This window comes from Mastigoproctus giganteus, chromosome 8 (assembly GCF_048544385.1).
Source record: "Mastigoproctus giganteus isolate SK-2022 chromosome 8, ASM4854438v1, whole genome shotgun sequence".
NCBI classification, from domain to species: domain Eukaryota; kingdom Metazoa; phylum Arthropoda; class Arachnida; order Uropygi; family Thelyphonidae; genus Mastigoproctus; species Mastigoproctus giganteus.
Genome location: NC_143582.1, coordinates 65,772,722 through 65,791,393, shown reverse-complemented (window position 1 = coordinate 65,791,393; position 18,672 = coordinate 65,772,722). Strand labels below are relative to the sequence as shown.

General features: G+C 37.2%; 1 protein-coding gene across 2 annotated transcripts in view; it reads right to left on the bottom strand.

Annotated features, from left to right (window-relative positions):
• Positions 1 to 271: 271 nt before the first annotated feature.
• LOC150081583 (phosphatidate cytidylyltransferase, photoreceptor-specific-like) overlaps positions 272 to 18,672 on the bottom strand; it is a 164,553-nt gene continuing 146,152 nt past the window's right edge. Inside the window, exons 12-13 of one of the 2 annotated variants that reach the window (XM_090379444.1) lie at positions 5,684 to 5,785; positions 272 to 1,354 (exon numbers count right to left, since the gene is read on the bottom strand). In XM_090379444.1, coding sequence (XP_090235570.1) covers positions 1,270 to 1,354; positions 5,684 to 5,785 — 187 coding nt within the window. In that variant the 3' untranslated portion in view covers positions 272 to 1,269. The remainder of the gene's footprint in view (positions 1,355 to 5,683; positions 5,786 to 18,672) is intronic. The other variant, XM_090379445.1, reaches the window with a different exon arrangement.

Below are 18,672 nucleotides of genomic sequence, written 5' to 3'. Positions count from 1 at the left end.
TATGTTCTGCATTACTTTGAGGTGGATTCAGTCAGTTTGTCAACACCAACTTGATGCATTACAGATATTGTGGAAGACAGTGATTAACAGGCTCAATAAATTATTTCTTTTATTTATTTCATTAATTTCAAATATTATAAAAAAAAACAAAAAACAAATAGAGAAATAAATTAACACACAATTTGTAAATATTATAATCATGGGCAAATTTCAAATGCCAATGTAAGACAAAGGTAATTTTAAAAATATAATAAATAAGTAATGAGTGGATTGTGGCTTATAATAACATGAATATTTTAAAATTTCTGGGAAGTTCTATTCTCCTGCAAACTTGCTAATGCAACTTCATGTTTGAACAAAGCTTCCATTTCGAAACCTGCTAGGTATATAATGTAGAACAAATGCATATACCAAAATGTCACTATGAATAAACTATGAAACGTTCATAAAAAACAAGACAAAATAAACTCCTATAACTGAAATGTTGCCTTATTACATAACATGGATAGCAATTTGGTTACTGAATAAGTGGTACAGGGAGTAGCACATGTCTGAGAATTATCTGCATTTCTTTAAGAAGTTAAAGACAGATTTTATTCCACATGGGTTGAAGGGATTCAATTTTCACTATTTGCTAAGCTTTTAAAGACATAAAATCTTTATATGCCAGAGGATGGAGAAAGTTTCAACTAAAGGGGAGTTTACAAATGCTTGAAACTTGTAAGAATGTGTATTTCTTGGCAGAGACTTCATATATATTTTTGTCAGAACTTCATAATAAGCCCTGGTAGGCCACTTATGAAGCTCTACCAAGATTATCACCTGGAATATATTCCATACATTACACGAAAATCATTGTCATAAATTGCACAATGAAATCATTGTTCTAACTGCAACTTTAACAGGCATTTTGGCTTCCACTATTAAAAGACTGAAGGTTGAAAATGATGGGTTGTCTTCTCCAAACTGTATATCTGAAATCCAAAAATCGTGGTATAACAGCATTTTATTTCTTTAATGATGATAAATACACATCATCCCCTTTCAAACTTATTAACTCCTAATATTCTTGAAATTTGACACTTTCCAAGAGAACAAATAGTGACAACCAACGGTCACAGACTCTTCCCCTTTCAGGAACAATGAGGATAGGCAAAACAAGTTAAGATGTGATTATACATCAAAATTCCACCTCCTCCATAAATACTGGCAATCTAGTCTATTCTGCATAGATAGATAATATCTTGCATTACAGTAATGGCTGAAGTATCATCCACTCAAAGGACTGTGAACTGTTTCTGAACCTCTCCACAAATGAAATGGAATAATGTTTTCTTGAGTAAGTAACTGACACCTGATAAATTTGTAAAAAAAAATATATATTCAGATATTCTCAATATCTTCTTTAAGACAAATGATTAGGAGAACTAATTTAAAATATACTAGACAAGTATACAAGGGCATAACTCACAGAGATCATGGAGTTACTGCTACTACTTGATAGCAAAAAAAAAACAACACAAACCAAATAGCAGATCATATACTCTACAATAAAGATAATCATTGAAGTGGCTATGGAACTCTGCAATGACATATTCAGCAAGTCTACATTTAAAAAAATACATAACACAGAAAATACCACAAAACATCTGGATTATAGTAAAGACTGAAATATCATCCATCCAAAGGATTGTTATTTGTTATTTTGTTTTTTTTTAGGAGCATTAGCAAATAAGGCCATATTGCTCTGGGGATATGGGTGGTCATTCCCTGACCTTTCCGCATCCTCCGTATTTGGTGGTCACGGGCTTGAATCCCAGTCTAATCAAGAAGCGTGTGCTAGGCACTGCTGCTTCTGCCCACCTGGCTATGGAGGTGCCCCAAAGGATTGTGAACTGCTTCTGAACCCCTTCACATATGAAATGGAAGAAAGTTTTCTACCCTGAGTAAGTAAGTGATACTCGACACATTTGGAGAAAACAATATACACAGATTCTTGATATTTTCTTCTTCAAAGACAATAATTAGGAGAACTAATTTAAAATATTTAAATCACAAACTCAACTGAAATCCAGAATAAAAGTACAGGCAGGCCTCGCATAACGCGAGTTCGATTAACGTGATTTTCAGTTAACACTATTTGAAAAATTATACCACTTTTCACTTTGCAAATTTCCAGTTAACGTCTTTTTTTTTTTTTTATGCGATAGTTGAAAAAGGTTTGAATCGTGCGTTAAGCTTACCGCAAGTTGTACAGTCGATAAACAAACGTTTGCCTGCTGCCCGGCTCAGTGTGTTCCATCAACCATCAGAAGACGTGTTACTTGTTTGTTTCCAGCTAATAAAGTCAATGCACATTTGCATAAAAATTCAAATTTTTAAATGAGCCAGATGAAACTGTTACTGCGAAGGAGATAGCGGTAAAAGAATTAGATGAAATCTTTCGTATCGCAGAGAACCTCAAACAAAAGGTTTGAGATTTTCTGCGATATTTATTTTGCCAGGGCCCAGAGAAGATTGTTGTCGGCTATCGGAAATTGATTTATGAAAAGAGAAAGTCAACACTGTTCAAATATTTCCGCAACAGTCATTTCTTCATTGTGTATTTTATGTCAGAGGTTCCCAAACTTTCTCGGTTCACAGCGCCCTTAGTGTCTCGGTAATTTTTTCAAGGCGCACTCAGATCAAAAGAAATACCTAACAGTTCCGTTTAGTAGTTAAGTCCGAACAACTTAATAAGAAATGCTGAAACTGTGAACTATCTCGAGCTAGTAGTTCACATGGTGTCCGACAGATGTCGAGTATCGCTGTTTCCCTCGAAAATTTAAAATATTCCGCGGCGTTTGGGAACCGCTGTTTTATGCAATAAACATTTAATTCCATAATTATTTTCATTATCTTTTACATTGTATACAGTTAAAAAGTTATTTAAAAGGTATTTTTAAAATTCTTTATGGACATTCCAGAAGGTCAAGGACCAATTATAATTTTTGATTATGACCAATTATGACCTATTGATTTTTATATTCAATTAACACGTTTCTGTTTTGCGCGATGCGCTCGCGGGACGATTTAATCGTGTTAATCGAGGGCAGCCTGTAGTTTCCATAAAAGATACATGGTTCTCAGAAATCTGAGAAAATGAGAAAAGATAGCGAGTATACATCCTGCTTCAAGGGTGAGGCAAAGTGTTTAACAAAACAAAAGTATAGTGGAAGGATCACCTCATGAAAACAATCTTAAAAAGGCAAGAAAAATGCAATACAGCAAATTCCAGTTCTGATTATAATAAATACAGTAGAGCTTCGATAATCGAAACTAACTGGGACAGAGGTAATCCAGGTTTCCAATTAGTTTGAATTTTCGAACTTATCAAAAACACTGTTCTGGAGACTAAAAAAAAAAACATTAATGTTTACAAGCAGGTACTCCTTCCAATTGATCACTGAGAGTAGCAGTGATTGACATGCCTAACCTGTTATGGTTAGTTTTAGTGTGTTTATCCCCGCACCGCCGCCGCTGTTTTAAAACAGCGGCAGGGGGGGGGGGAAATAAACACCATAACTAAGACTAACCACAGCTGACTAGGCATGTCAATCACTGCTACTCGCAACGATCAATCAGAAGGGGTATCCACTTATAAATTTTAACCAAAAAAGTTTGGTAAGTTCAGAAATAAAAGTACTGGCTTTAAATCTAAGGGAACGCCTAATATTTCGTTAAAATCCAGCACCTTTCTACATAACAAAGGATTCTCCAAAACTTTGTCTCCGTGTGAATCACAAATAAATGACATCTCTTCGAGGGATGGATCATTAGCTGTTTTTGTAGCTTTTCTTTCTTTCTTTCTTTCTTTCTTTTTTTTTTTTTTTTGCACCATCTGAATCAAGTTTTGATGCAAACTTTATAAAATTTTTTCCTTGTTGTTTTTAATGTCTGTTATGGTTGATTTTCCAACCTCAAAATTTTGCTAACGAAGACCCTTTGAAAGTCTGTTTAAAATCTCAATCTGCGATTTAATTATTAAAAATTTCTGCTTCCTTTTAAAAGACGAAGAAAACTACAGTACGGTAAAATACTGTTCAGAACTCTGTAAAAACTGTTTGAAACCTTTTTACTCTGCATCTCTCTTGCGTGTATCATGTTTCTAATAATTTCTGCATGCTGTGTCCTTTGTTTTCGATTAATGCTTATCTTTTTTTACTGGTTTGATTTTAGAACCCCCAAAAAATGTCAGTGAACAGAAATAGCAGATTACAAGATGTGTTGAATAACAGATTACAAAGTGTTATATTTATTTAGTATTGTATGTATATTAATTAAGCTATATAAGTAAGCGGAAATTTATTTTTATTTTGCTAACCTGTGGATAATATTCTTCAGATTTTCATTTTTCATTTAATTCTGTTAATTGGTGAGGGAAAAAAAAGGTGCAAATTTTCTTAATACCTTCATTTTTATAGCCTGTGGATTCCTCTGATTTTTGTTTATTAGAATTGCCATTTAATAGAATCAAAATTCAATTCACAAATGTGATCACAGTAACCGGTGCTTACTGCAATTATTTTATGGCACCAGCATAAAAAAAAATAGATACTGGCTCGTTCGGATTATTGACATTTCGAATTACTGACATTCAGATTTTCAACGCACTACTGTATATCACTTTAAGTAATCTGTTCAATGAAGTAAAGCAGCAGTTGAAATTAGAAAACTACCTCAATCTAAAATGAAGAATGAATCCCATAATTCAGATTTTCTAATATGAGTTATCGTAACAATTTTAAAATTTACCAAAGCAAGTTTTTTTCTTTTTTATATAATTTCTACATTACAACTAAAAATTAACAATAATTACATAGTACAGAAATTATTATGATAAATATGTTACTTGCAATGATTTTTATTTCCTTTCTTAATTATTATTATTACTTTTCTTTCCTTAATAATCTAAATAATCTGCTAAAATGCACTAATAAAAAAAAATTACAGCTGCCAGTCCTCTGTTACATCATGATCAACAAACTCAGATACTGTTCTGAATTACAGTAATTTGGCCAATAAGATAGAATACATACACTGTGCAAAAGAGACAGAATGATAAACACTAAGTTTTCAGTATTAGATGTTGTAATAGCAGATTGTCTCCTAGTTACAATAATTTCTTTTCAAAAATTTTACAAAATTTATTTACTTGTAACCCCCCCCCTTTTGAAACTTCATTTCCACTTAAAATAATATATAAATCTAAAACAAAACTTCTATACATAAAGCTGAATAAACTTTCAATATAAAAATGAAGACAAGGTTTAAAATATATAACACACATATAAAGATAACAATCAGATTATGATCTAATTTAATCTATAATATACATAAATATCTATAATGCAAAATTGTCATTGGCATTCAATATCAAACTTAAGCACTATAATGCTAAATTATACTTTTCATATATAACACAGACAAATTACAGATACTCTGCACAAGATTTTAAATTTCTTATTATGGCACATTTTACTACAACAATCGAAATAATAATACTCATGATGTTTGGCCTTAAGTTACAATTAGTAGAAGAGGAACATAAATCATATATATATATATATATATATATATATATATATATATATATATATACACACACACACACACACACACAGAGACAAATTATTTTACAAACCCTTCCACAGTGAGTGCATCCTTCAACATATTGAATATATGTATTTGTTGTTCTGGTTTCAAGAGTAATATCTGTTGTAACAGCTTCTGAGGATTTGGAGCTCTGAAGGTAAAAAGAAAAAAAAATTGTTCCATCTTATTATTTTTTTTGTGTGTGAATATTCACATTTGAAAATGTTTTTTTTTTCATTTGGTAACACTACTGATATAGACAGCAGCAAATGAGTACTAAAGAATTTAGTGATTAATGAAAAGAGACTAACAGAGAAATTATCATACTGAAAAGTGAACAAGAGATGAGGAGTTCATAGGAGTTCAAAGCGCAAAGCAAAAACAGCCCAGTGAGGTAGATTTCACGGAAGTCGCGTCACTACTAGATAATACTCAGCACTATGCCAAGCTGCAAGAAAATATCAGCGATAATACCTACGAGACTGACACCATCGTTACAGATATAACGCCTCATACTGACGCCTCCTACAGACCAACACCAGGCCACCTGAACCAGGCCACATCGCATGTAAGCATTGATGCACCTTCAACAACCCCTCAGACAGCTTATATTATGCCAATATCTGAAAATAGCCAAAGCACACCTGCGCGGAGGTCCGAAGGGTGCCAAACCGAACCAGAAATTAACATCCAACACTTAAAGTCATCCCTAAAGCAAATCTTTAACAGCAAAATCAACGAAATAGTGGAAGTCCTCATAGAGAAAATAACTAGTTGCCTAACAAGTCAAGAAATCAATGCCAGTCCGCAAGCCAACTCTCACACACTGGAAAGCATGACGTGCAAATGTGCTGATACATCAGCATCACCCCAACATGGCTGCACAGCCCTAAGAAACATCCATGATGCGCAACCTTCAGAGTCCCCCCCGGGATAAGTCATACGCAGAAATCCTGGCCACCGAGGTGAGCAATAGTGGCAAAACCATCAAAGGTCAAGCTCTAACATGCACCGCGACAAAATCGCACAGTTCCCTCCAAACGTCATTCCCTGACAGTGACCTAAACCCATCGCTGACTTCCCAACGCAGTCAAGAAAATATACTGACAATCTCATCAAGCCACGTCAACGCCCAAGCGAGCTCAATTGACATAATTCAAAATCAGATGAATAGCAACCACGATAACAGCACTGCCCAATCCATAGCAGCTTCACTAAACGGTGATACCAGACAAGAAACCCGCACTCAGAGAAACTCTATAAAGTACGGCATAGCAATAAACTCCAAGCTATGAGCTTTCAGGACTCAAGACCCTACCAGAAACAGTACAACCAGCCTTTTCTTATCTCGACTGGATCCATGCACAACCCCTGAACTAGTCAAACAGGTTATATATGAAGAGTTGAATCTACGGCCAACTGTACATAAACTACAAACTAGGAGTCAACAATATGCTGCATTCAAAATTGACTGTAGCCGACAGCAAGTAGACCTGATAGGGAGCGTCGCCATTTGGCCTGTCGGAACGAAGATCAGGCCATTTGTTCACTATCAATCAACCTCGAAACCTAAAGCGACTACTCAGATCCGACAAAAGTACTCCCACCGCAGTCCCAGCTGACTTGGCGAGTATAATTGCCTGCCAGAAAGGATGCCAGCACCAGAATCTTCCCACACCAAAATACTGGAACAAACTCCGCCCAAGGTTGGTAATACCATCCTCCAACGCGAGAGAACCCGAGGTCGCCTCATCCCTGTCCTGATCTCTCATTATCGAGAGCCTCTACTTGTTCACAGCCGGGAAGCAAGGCTCCATCCCGTGAGGATAAGCATTACAACCTCTCCTACCATCTGCGTAATGTTCCAGAATATCAGGTCCTTAAGAAATAAACTTAATACACTGGAAGAGATTCTACTCTCAAACTCACTAGACATATTGTGCCTCGCTGAAACGTGGTTAGAGGTGAACCAGACAGATATCAGCTGCTCCATTCCTGCAGGCTTTCATGTACTGGCTGCCTCTCGCAATAACCGCAGAGGGGGTGGAGTTGCTATAATTTTCAATACGACAAAGTTCTCCATCGTACACTCTGTCTCAAGTATCTCTCAAGATGTGGAAGCCTTAATGATAACTCTGGAACATCAAGGTACCACTATAGACGTCGCATCCCTGTACCTTCCTCCAACACCAACTATGATGGCCATTGACGCAGCCACTAACTGGTTAATAAATAATCTCCACCCAGCAGCCACTCACATCGTATGTGGGGACTTCAATCTTCCGCCATCTACCCAACACCTCAAAAGTCGTCTCACAGAATCTCTCCAATCAATCCAAATATTCCAAGTTAACTACCAGCCAACGAGAGACCAAAACCTACTGGACATAGTCTATTCCTCGGCAACATGCCAACTCGAAGAAACCACAGCCGACATGTTTCAATCAGACCGCCAACCAATCATATTTACAGCTCTCCTACCCAAAAAATATTTCAATACCCCCAAAACCAAATCTGTGAAAAAGGTCACCGCTCCAAAATTCCTGAATCCAGCACTCTGCATTGAAGCCGCATCCACAGTCCCATGGAACATCTTGGATGTGAACTGAGCCTCGCAATCGATTTAATGACCAAATGGATCAATACCATAGCCCTTCACACCGCTACAAAGACAGTCACCATTACTCCGCACTCCAGAGCATGGTGGACTTCCCAGCTCAACCAAAGTTTCCACTACAAACAATTACTACACGCCAAGTGGAAAGCTTCTGGCAATGTCCAAGACCACATTTCATTCTCCAAAGCCAGGGCCGAATTCAACAGAAACAAATCAGCTGCAATTAAAAAGCACCTCGAAAGAACCCTAAAAAGGGGAAAACCATTCTACAGAACAAAGGCTAGTTCTTCCAGCAACATCGACCCAATTGACTGGCTCAACTACGTTGCCAGATTTTTTAATCAACTTCCAGCTCTACCTAATTGGCCACTTCTCAACCGCTCTCATCTCACTGATAGTCTCGCTACGATCCGAATTTCTAAGCAACAACTGATGCAGGCCATTAATACTCTCCCTCTCACAACAACCACCGGTGACGATGGCATCCCCCAGTTCATAATCAAATGTTTAAGTGTCTTCATCATCGACTCACTCCTCAACCTATACAACAGATGCCTCGAAGTTCACTTCTTTCCACCCCAGTGGAACAGGTACTCTGTCTGGCCCCTTCCTAAGCACCAACAATCGACGCTCCCAAGCCAACATAGGCCCATCGCTTGCGCCTCTGTATTGCTAAAAATTCTGGAGAAAGCATTGCTACCGTCTGTCACCCATCAAATTCTCCGTGACAGTCCTCAGCAAATACACTATGGGATATCAGGAAGGTCAACTATAACTAACCTTACAACAACCACCCTGCACATCTTAGATGCCTTTGAACAAAGACAGGAATTGTCAGTTATATATCTTGACATCCATTCTGCATTTGATGCCATCTATATACCTCATCTCCTACGTCTCTTAGAAAACTATTTCAATTTTCGCAGCGATGTTCTCTGGTTCCTAGAATCTCTCCTATCGAAGAGGACCCTTGTTCTAAAGATCAGAACAAAGACCTTCACGCGTCACATAACTGCCGGTGATTGCTGAGAAGAGAATGCCAGACAGGACCCCCCCTCAAGGGGGGGGTCCTGTCTGGCATTCTCTTCTCAGCAATCATGGTGCCATTTGTGACCAATAAGTGCAATTGGATCACATATGCTGACGATGTCAAGCTCCTTACTAGAATATCGCCATCTAACTCGGCAGCCGAAATCACTCAGCAAATCACTAGCAAACTGCAGGACATGGCTAACTACCTCAATACCTTCAACCTCCAAATCAACCCCCTAAAAATCGGCACAAATAACTTATTCTCTAAAGGACAGCCCAACAACGTTGGAGCCTGTGCTTAACGGCTCCTCAGTTCCAAGTGTTCAAACACACAAAGACCTGGGGGGTCATCTTCGACTCCAAACTATCTTTCAACGATCACATAAACCTCATACAGTCGAGGCTGAATTCACTACGCTGGGTCGCCAAACAACAGCTGCTCCACACCACCTACCCACAACTGGTAAAAAGATACATTGTATCAATCCTTTACCCGACAATACTGTATGCTTCAGAGATATGGGTCGGCCGCCGAATCCAACATTAAAAGAATATTCTCTGCTGAATTCTGGCTTCTAAAATGGACCAACAGCAAACTCCACCTTCCCCCAGCTCTCAGATCAACGCAGTTAGCAGAAGCTTTTCACCTACGCAGGCTCCGGTCCTACATCGGAGAAAGAAGGCTGCTGTTCACCATCAAGATGGCCACCGGTAAAATTACAGAGCCAAACTTCTGGGATCACTGCTCTTGGCGCATTCCTCCCCCTTATCTCCGGTCTTCAGCACAGCTGCTAGCAAACCGTAACCAGCTAGTACTAACCGACAGATTCCTGCCAAAGCAAATGCTGCCCTCACTGCAAGCCATCGACGGGGACCTCCAAGAAGTGGTCAATAATAAAAAATACAGGAAGGGTATCCTCGTTGAACTGAAAATGTAAAATTGTGCTTTGTTAATAATCTGATTTATCTTTTTTCTCATGTGTATATAAATATGTTTTGTAAATATGTTTTGTTAACCCCTGGCACCACCATGCCGTGACGGGACTAATTGTATGTCTATCATTGCTGCAATTAAAGATTCTATTCTGTTCTATTCTATTTATCCAATTATATTTTGATATAATTGGATAAATCACTACAATACAAATTGTAGTGATTTATCTTAGTGCAAGTTTATCTTATGTGACAGGAAAATTATGGAGTCTATGATTAATGATGTACTACATCTGTACAGGAATAAAATAATAGCATGGGTTTGTGAAAAAAAAACCATATCTAACTAGTTAGATAAGCTACTATTAGGTTTTAAAGCAAAGAATAATCTGGTCAAAGTCTCTTTAGAAATGGGAGTAAATAGATTCCCAGAAGAATACTTCTCATATGGAGCAAATATGCTATGAGTGGATAATTGTCCAATGGTCAAAGTTGGCATGGCATAGTTGTCCAGTGGTCAAAAGGACAGTATAAATAGCTATTACTCTGAATGGTCTCAAGTTACAAGTGGGTCTCACAAATTTCAGCACATTGTCCCATATTGTTCCTGATATTCTTTAACAAAATTGATGAGAATATAATAAATTTGATGTTCAAATATGATGATGATACAAAAGTTGAGAAGGTGGTTAATAATGACCATGGCATGCTGCTTCAAAGCAAATCAATGTCACATCAATTAATACAATTGTCAATCCCACATCAATTAAATACATTATTGTCAGCTGCGATTAATACAAGATTAATCATAGCTGACAATAAAATAAAGTAATTATCTATTGTAACCACTCTTTAATGTGCTGATATATGCAATCATCCAGCAAATCCAGAAAGGTTCTGCTACTAAGTGACCAACCTACAAGTTCCAATCGATATCTGGAAGGTCAAAATATCCCATGATAAGACATTCTAATTTGCAACATACACTGGTGTTCAAAGAAAGTGCATCACCCCTTAAAATTGTAATTGTCATCCGAATAACATAAGTATATGGCAATATTTCTTACAGATTGCATCAGATAAGATTAGTACGCGTAGGTGATGATGTAATATTGCATCAGTTGCCTCTTTCAGCTATATAAGCATGCTCTGCAAGAGTTGCAGTCATTCCATGCTTGTGTCAGGATGGCGAGTTATGTGCAGTTGACGCCACGAAGAAAGAGTGCTATTGTTGCTTTACGTGAGGAAGGATGTTCTTCCTATCATATTGCTTATAGTGTCTTGTAATCAGTCGACAGTGAGTAGATTTCTTTCCAAACTTAAGAATACTGGTTCTGCTGATAGGAAAAAAGGAACCAGACGCAAACGAGTCTCTATGCCAAAACAGGACCGCGTTTTGAAGCACTTATACCTTGAAAACCGTAAAGCTTCTTCATCTGAGATGAAAAGAGAATGGGAAGAACATACAGGAGTGGTAACAAGTGCAGTAACAGTCAGAAGACACCTCTTCAAAAATGGACTTGTAGCCCATCTTCTTAAGAAGCCCCTCCTCACACAAAAAATGAAAAATACCCAATTAATTTGGTGTAAGGAGCATGTCAAATGGACCCCCGAGCAGTGGAAATCACTTCTTTTCTTGGATGAGAAGAAATTCAACCTGCATGGCTTTGATGGGAGACAAACGATTCGCCATAGACGTGGTGAAGAATACCATCCAGACTGTATGGTGTCTACAATGAAATTCCCTACCAGCTAAATGATATGGGGGTGCATTTCGTATCACAAAGTAGGTCACCTACAGTTTATAAAAGATTTCGTAAATGCCAATGGATATCTGGCTATATTGAAAGGCAAATTTCTGCCAACCTAGAGACCATTTCAACCTGCCAAGAAACTGCATCTTTCAGGACGACTCTGCTCCTTGTCATTGGGCAAAAAGTGTAAGTAGGCACTTCTGTAGTTACTTTAGATTCATTTCTGCATTAGAGGTTCTACAGTAATGTGTTTACATTTGTTACAGGTGAAAAAATGGTTGGAAAAATGGTCCATTACAACTCTTAGTTGGCCAGGAAACAGCCTGGACCTGAATCCTATAGAAAACTGTTGGCATCGTGTGGAATCTGCAGTTGCCAGAAAGAAACCAAAGACCCTTCGTGAACTTCAAGAAGTCATAATTCGTGTTTGGAACCCCAAACTATCAGTTGATTATCTTCAGAAACTGATCTTGTGAATGCCACGACAGTGTGCTACTGTCATCAGGGTCAGAGGCGGTTCAACTAAATATTAGTTTGCACCTGGTGAACCTTTCATTTTGTTTTCCATTTAAAATGATAAACTGAAGCAAATTGAAGGCTTCTAATAATATTTCAGCCATAGTTTTCATGTTTACCAAAACTGTTGTATAAAATTGCAAATGCTCATTTTGGAATATTTTAAGAGCACCTGTAAAATATTACTTAGCTTTGCCTTAACTATTAATAAATATCTTTTGTTTTATTTCTATTTGTGATGCTAGTCATTAATGTAACATGCCATCGCGAAAAAGGGTTAGAAATGTGAAATTCCTATGTGATGCACTTTCTTTGAACATGAATATGTTCAAAGAAATTTGAATGGAATTTGAATATGGTGAATACAATGTGTACAGGGGGGGAAGTAATGCCCTGTTAAGAAGCACATAGAACTGAAGGCATTGCACCCAGACGATGTGGGTGGTCAGTGCAATGTTTAGACAGTTTGGAGTGACATATAAGCACTTTGAAAACTGAAATGAGCGTAGAAGTCTGCTATTGGCCAAATGACTGTGAAATGTATAAAGAACAACTACACAGACAGGTAGAGTGGACCAGTAGACCAGAATGTCTTATAATGGAGGACTTTAATTTTCATACATTGACTAGAACTTGTGGGTTGATTACTCATACACAGTAGCAGAAATTTTTTGGATTTATTTATTGGACAGCTGTTTTCAGTAGCATGTTAGAGAGACAACAAGAGAAAGCAATACTCTTGATCTGATTATCAGCAGTAATTCGTCATGCATTAAGAATATCCAGATAAGTGCAATAGTCTCAGCAGTTTTTAAATTCAATTCACACCAACTGATGATGTTACCAACTACAAATTCTAAATGGGAGGCATTCAGGGAAGTAATTATAGAAGCTACCAGCAATTTTATACCAACAAGTGATACTGTTCAAGCTTTAGACATATATAGATATCAGATGAACTAATGAGACTAGTGGCAGAGAATAAAAATGCATGGGATGATTATAAATTAGCAGATAATATGGAAACCAACAATAAGTACAAACTAGTCTGCCATCAAGTCACTAAGGGAGTTAGTGACTTGATGGCAGACTCTAACTTTAACTCGTTAACTCTAAAAGTGAAGTTGGAAATTATCGACCTGTCAGTCTGACTTCAGTAGTAGGGAAAATCATGGAGGCAATGATCAAGGGTGGAATTCAGGATCATTTGGATCGAATTGAAATTCTCAAGAATTCTCAGCATGGTTTTGTAAAGGGAAAATCATGTTTAACAAATTTGGTTCGCTATTTCGAAAGGGTCACTCACGAGCTGGATTTAGGGAATAATTTCGACATTGTTTATTTAGATTTCAGCAAAGCTTTTGACTCAGTCCCACATCAGTGGTTGCTTTATAAGCTGGAACAGGTTGGAATCACTGGGAAAATCCTTAGATGGATAGAAGGATGGCTTCAGGGCAGGAGGCAGAGGGTTGTGATAAATGGCTATTCCTCAGATTGGGTTGATGTAAGAAGTGGGACTTTGATGAAGGGATAGAGGGCGTGATGTCTAAATTTGCAGATGATGTTAAAATTGGTAGAGTAGTTAATGATCACTGTCAAGCTGAGCTTCTTCAGAGAGAGACCTAGATAGACTTCAGGAATGGTCAGAAAAATGGCAGCTATGCTTTAATCCAACAAAGTGTAAGGTATTACACCTTGGAAACAGTAATCCCAAAATAACTTATTCACTTGGTGGAGTTCAACTAAACCCAGTACTGGAGGAAAGGGACTTAGGTGTTACGATACGGTCAGACATGAAATTCTCTGAGCATTGTAAGCAGGTTGCAAGGAAGGCCCATGGTGTTCTATCGATGATCTATCAAACTTTTGCAAGTAGAGATAGGGACGTGATAATCCCATTATATAAGGCTTATGTTAGACCACACTTGGAATACTGTGTTTAAGTATGGAGACCGCACCTAAAGAAAGACAGAGCTTCTTGAAAGGGTGCAAAGACGGGTAACTCGCCTGGTGAGATCGGCAAAAGGCGTCCTTATGAAGAAAGACTTCGAATATGTGGGTTGCAGAGTTTGGAAACTAGACACATTAGAGGAGATTTGATTGAGGTGTTTAAGGCTCTGAGAGGCATCAGTAAAATGAATGAGGATGAAATTTTCAAGATTATAAATGATGCTAGAACTAGGGCCATAAATTCAAGTTACGGGGGAAAATGTTTAGATTGGACTGCAGGAAGTTTTATTTTAGCCAGCGAGTTATAAATTACTGGAATAAGTTGCCTTCATGGGTGGTAGAGGCCAACAGTTTGGGGAAATTCAAAGGTCATCTGGATAGTACTTTCGGGTAAGGGAAGTGCATAGGATGATAGGTTTAATTTTCTTTTTATTTTAATTTATTTTTTTTTATTAATTTTTATTATTTATTTATTTTTTTTATCATGGTTTTGTTTGGATTTTTTTTTTTTTTTTTTTTTGGCTGGTGCAGCATAAGCCATAGGCTTTCTTGCACCATGCGGCCATTACTAATACTAATACTAAGAATGCAAAGTTTTCTTAGTCAACAAACTTTGCTTATGTTAACATTAGAAGGAAAGAATAGCATTGTCCTATTAGATATGAATGGCATAACTATTGATGAGCCTATTTATATTAATTCCAGGTTTCTGACAAATTAAATAAATATTCTGCATCTACATTATGTGTCGGAAAATGTTTTTAGAGATAAGAACACCAAATTATAAGTGGGAGATAAATGATTTTGTTATAACTGAGAAAAAAGTGAAAGGGAAGCTGAAGCAAAAAGTAAACAAGGTGTCTGGGGCTGATGGGATTTATCCAGTTATATTAAAAGAAGCAAGCAAACTTTTGGCCATAATTATGAGCATATCCTTAGATTCAGGGAAAGTCCCTATTGGTTGGAAGCATGCAATATCTCTCCAATTCACAAAGGTGGGGAAAGAATCAAAGAGCGATGTGAGCATTTATAGACCTACAAGCTTGACTTACACTTAGATAATTCTGACATCATACCCTTAAATAATTTTCTGATACTACCGTACATAAAAGATTGCTATGCAAATTGGAACATTGTGGCATTAAGGGCAAGTTTCTGCTATGGACATTACTCTTCTTGGACTAATGTTATTAGTGGAGCCCTGGTTCAGTACTGGGCCCATTATTGTTTTCAATATTCATTAATGATATAGATGAAGGCATATCAGGCCTAATGTCCAAGTTTGCAGATAACAGTAATCCGAGTATGCTACAGCAACAAAATTAGGCAGATGGGCTGAGAAGTGGCAAGTGAAGTTTAACATTGACAAATGCAAGGTACTTTATAAGAGTAACAGTAATCACAGATTAACATACCAGCTGTGTAGTACCACACAAGGCAATGGAGTCAGATAGGAAATTCTCTGAGCACTGCAGATAGGCTACCAAGACAGCTCATAAGGTATTGTCAGTGATATGAAAGAATTTTGTCAGCAGGGACGAGGAGGTGATTATCCTATTGTTTAAAGCAGTGGTTCTAAATGTGTGCCTCAACACCTTGGTGTGCCACGACCGCTTTTCAAGTGTGCCATAAGATTAGGAAAAATTCCATTGAGTTCAATGGCAATCATTATTTCGGCGTGCCGTTAATATTCGTCTTAACTGAAAGTGTGACTTGAGTGACAAAATATTGGGAACCATTGGTATAATAAGGCAATGGTTAGTCCATATCTTGAATACTGCATATAGATCTGGAAGTTTCATTTTAGAAACATGGATCTGTTGGAATGGGTGCAGAGAAGTGCAAGCAAGATTGGTGAGGAAAGCAAAAGGGTGCTCTGACCAGGAAAGGCTTCAGTTTTTCAAATTTCAGCATCTGGAGACTAGGCTCCTGCAAGGAAATTTGATCGATGTGTTTAAGGCCTTGAATGAATTGAGAAAGCTCAATGCTGATGAAATCCTTCCTCTTGCTCAGCCTACACACACACACACATGATGGGACATAAATTCAAAATGAGGACGGATGGTTGCATGTTGGACGTGCAAAATCCACTTTTGATTGTTGGAACAAACTTAACCTGGTGTTGTAGGTTGAATAAATTCAAGGAAGAACTAAACAAACTGTTAGAGGAATGGACAGGTGGACAGAAAAATGTTGACTGATGCTGCATAAGCTTACATTATTGCATCATTTGCCACTACTAGTAATAAGTAGTGGCATGTGATGAAAGAATGCAAGCTTTTTTTTTTTGTGCTCTATGAGCAACTACAGCTCAATATAATTACATGTCTCACAAATAATCCTTGGAAGGCCTTGCCCACATCTTCACGTCCACTTGAAGCAATATAAGTAGCAATTTCACTTGTTAATGCTTCTATGAAATATTTAGCTGTGTATCCTGCAGGCTAGAAGTTTACTGAACAACCAACATTTTCCGATAGCAGCATTAGTAAATATTCATGTACTTCATCTATTCAAGTGTCCAGTTTCTATCAAAAGTCTCTCCTTGAAAAGTTTATGCTATGTTGACAGAAATTCTATCCCATAAGTCTTACACCATTCTCCAGGGTAAATTGACTAACAAGGCTTCCATCACAAACTCCTCCTGTCATATCTTTGTAAAACTTCATACTATCAAAGTCAGCCATAATCTGCAGATTTTTCTCAACATTATAACTTTGAAGTATATATTTAGATTGCCTATGCTTAATATCATTAGCAACTACAACCTGTTCACTCTTACTTCAATCCTGATAAATATACATCACTGAGTAAACTTCTATTTGATCATATTCCAAATTACCATTAACCAATCATTAATTTCATTGATTGATCATTGGTCATTAATGTGACCAATCACAAATTTATTTGAACATTATGATGTTAATATTAAAATAAATTAAGACAATAAGATACAGGAACTCCCCGACTTACGTAATATTCAACTTACGGAAATCTGACTTAACGCAAGTTTTTGCCAGCCGGTGCAAACTTAAAAAAAATCGTGGAAACGTATTTTGCATCCCATAGGAATAAATGGAGGTATCGTGAAAATATTATAATGTGAACCCAATAACACTTTTTTTTTTTTTTTTTTTGTAATTCATTCCAAGTCCTTGGAAGTTGAAAATTTCACTATATTACTAAACTATTTATCTCTCGGAAAGGTCATATTTATAATAATGGAAATTGCAAGGCCCTTTCATCATTATCATATGTTCCGTTATAAGAATCAATTTTGAACGCCTTTGTGATATTTTTCTAAAACACATTTCTGGAGGTCACGACCAAAAAACAATAAAAACAATTTGCACTTTCTGGTTTATTGGACTTTTCTGTTCATGCATCTAATTATAAATGGGTGGTAAACTCGATCCTATAACATTTGCAATAACTGCAATTGTGTGGGTTTTTACGCAGTTATGGTGAAATGTGTTCCCCTTCACCGAAATCTTCAATCATATAAAAAACAAATTTTCGGAAACTTCTCTTCATTCCTATTTACGTATTACAATGATGAAGGGAAAGCGACCAACGAAAAGTGCAAGTGGTGGTAGTGCAAGGAAATGAAACAAAATTCATTTAGAAATGAAGATGAATATGATTAAGAAGTACGAAGCAGCACAAAGTTTGTCATCTTATTACATGGGAATTAGGTCTCGCTGCTTCAACAGTGAATACTATTTTAAAGGACAGTGCGTGTATAAAAGAACATGTCAAAGGATCAACGCACTTAAGATCAACAGCGATCACAAAACAGTGTTCAGGTAGTATATCGAAGATGGAACAGCTATTAATAATATGGATGGAAAATCAGGTTCAGAAGCGAGTGCCACTGAGTCTAATGACCATTCAAGCAAAAGCAACAAGTATTTATACAGATATTAAGGATTATTTAAGTACAGCGAACCCCAACCCAAGCTCGTGGCAAGCAACAGGTGGTTTAATAGGTTCAAGTATCGTGCTGGTTTCCACAACGTTAAAGTATGCGGTGAAGTCACCAGTGCTGATTCTGCAGCTGCAGAGAAATTTTGTGATGTGTTGGAAAAAATTATTGATGAAGGCGGCTATTCAACACAGTAAATTTTTAACATTGACGAGACTGTTCTGTATTGGAAAAAAATGCCGGATCGAACATACATTGCCAAAGAGGAAAAGACAATGCCAGGTTTCAATGCGTCAAAGGATAGGGCCACG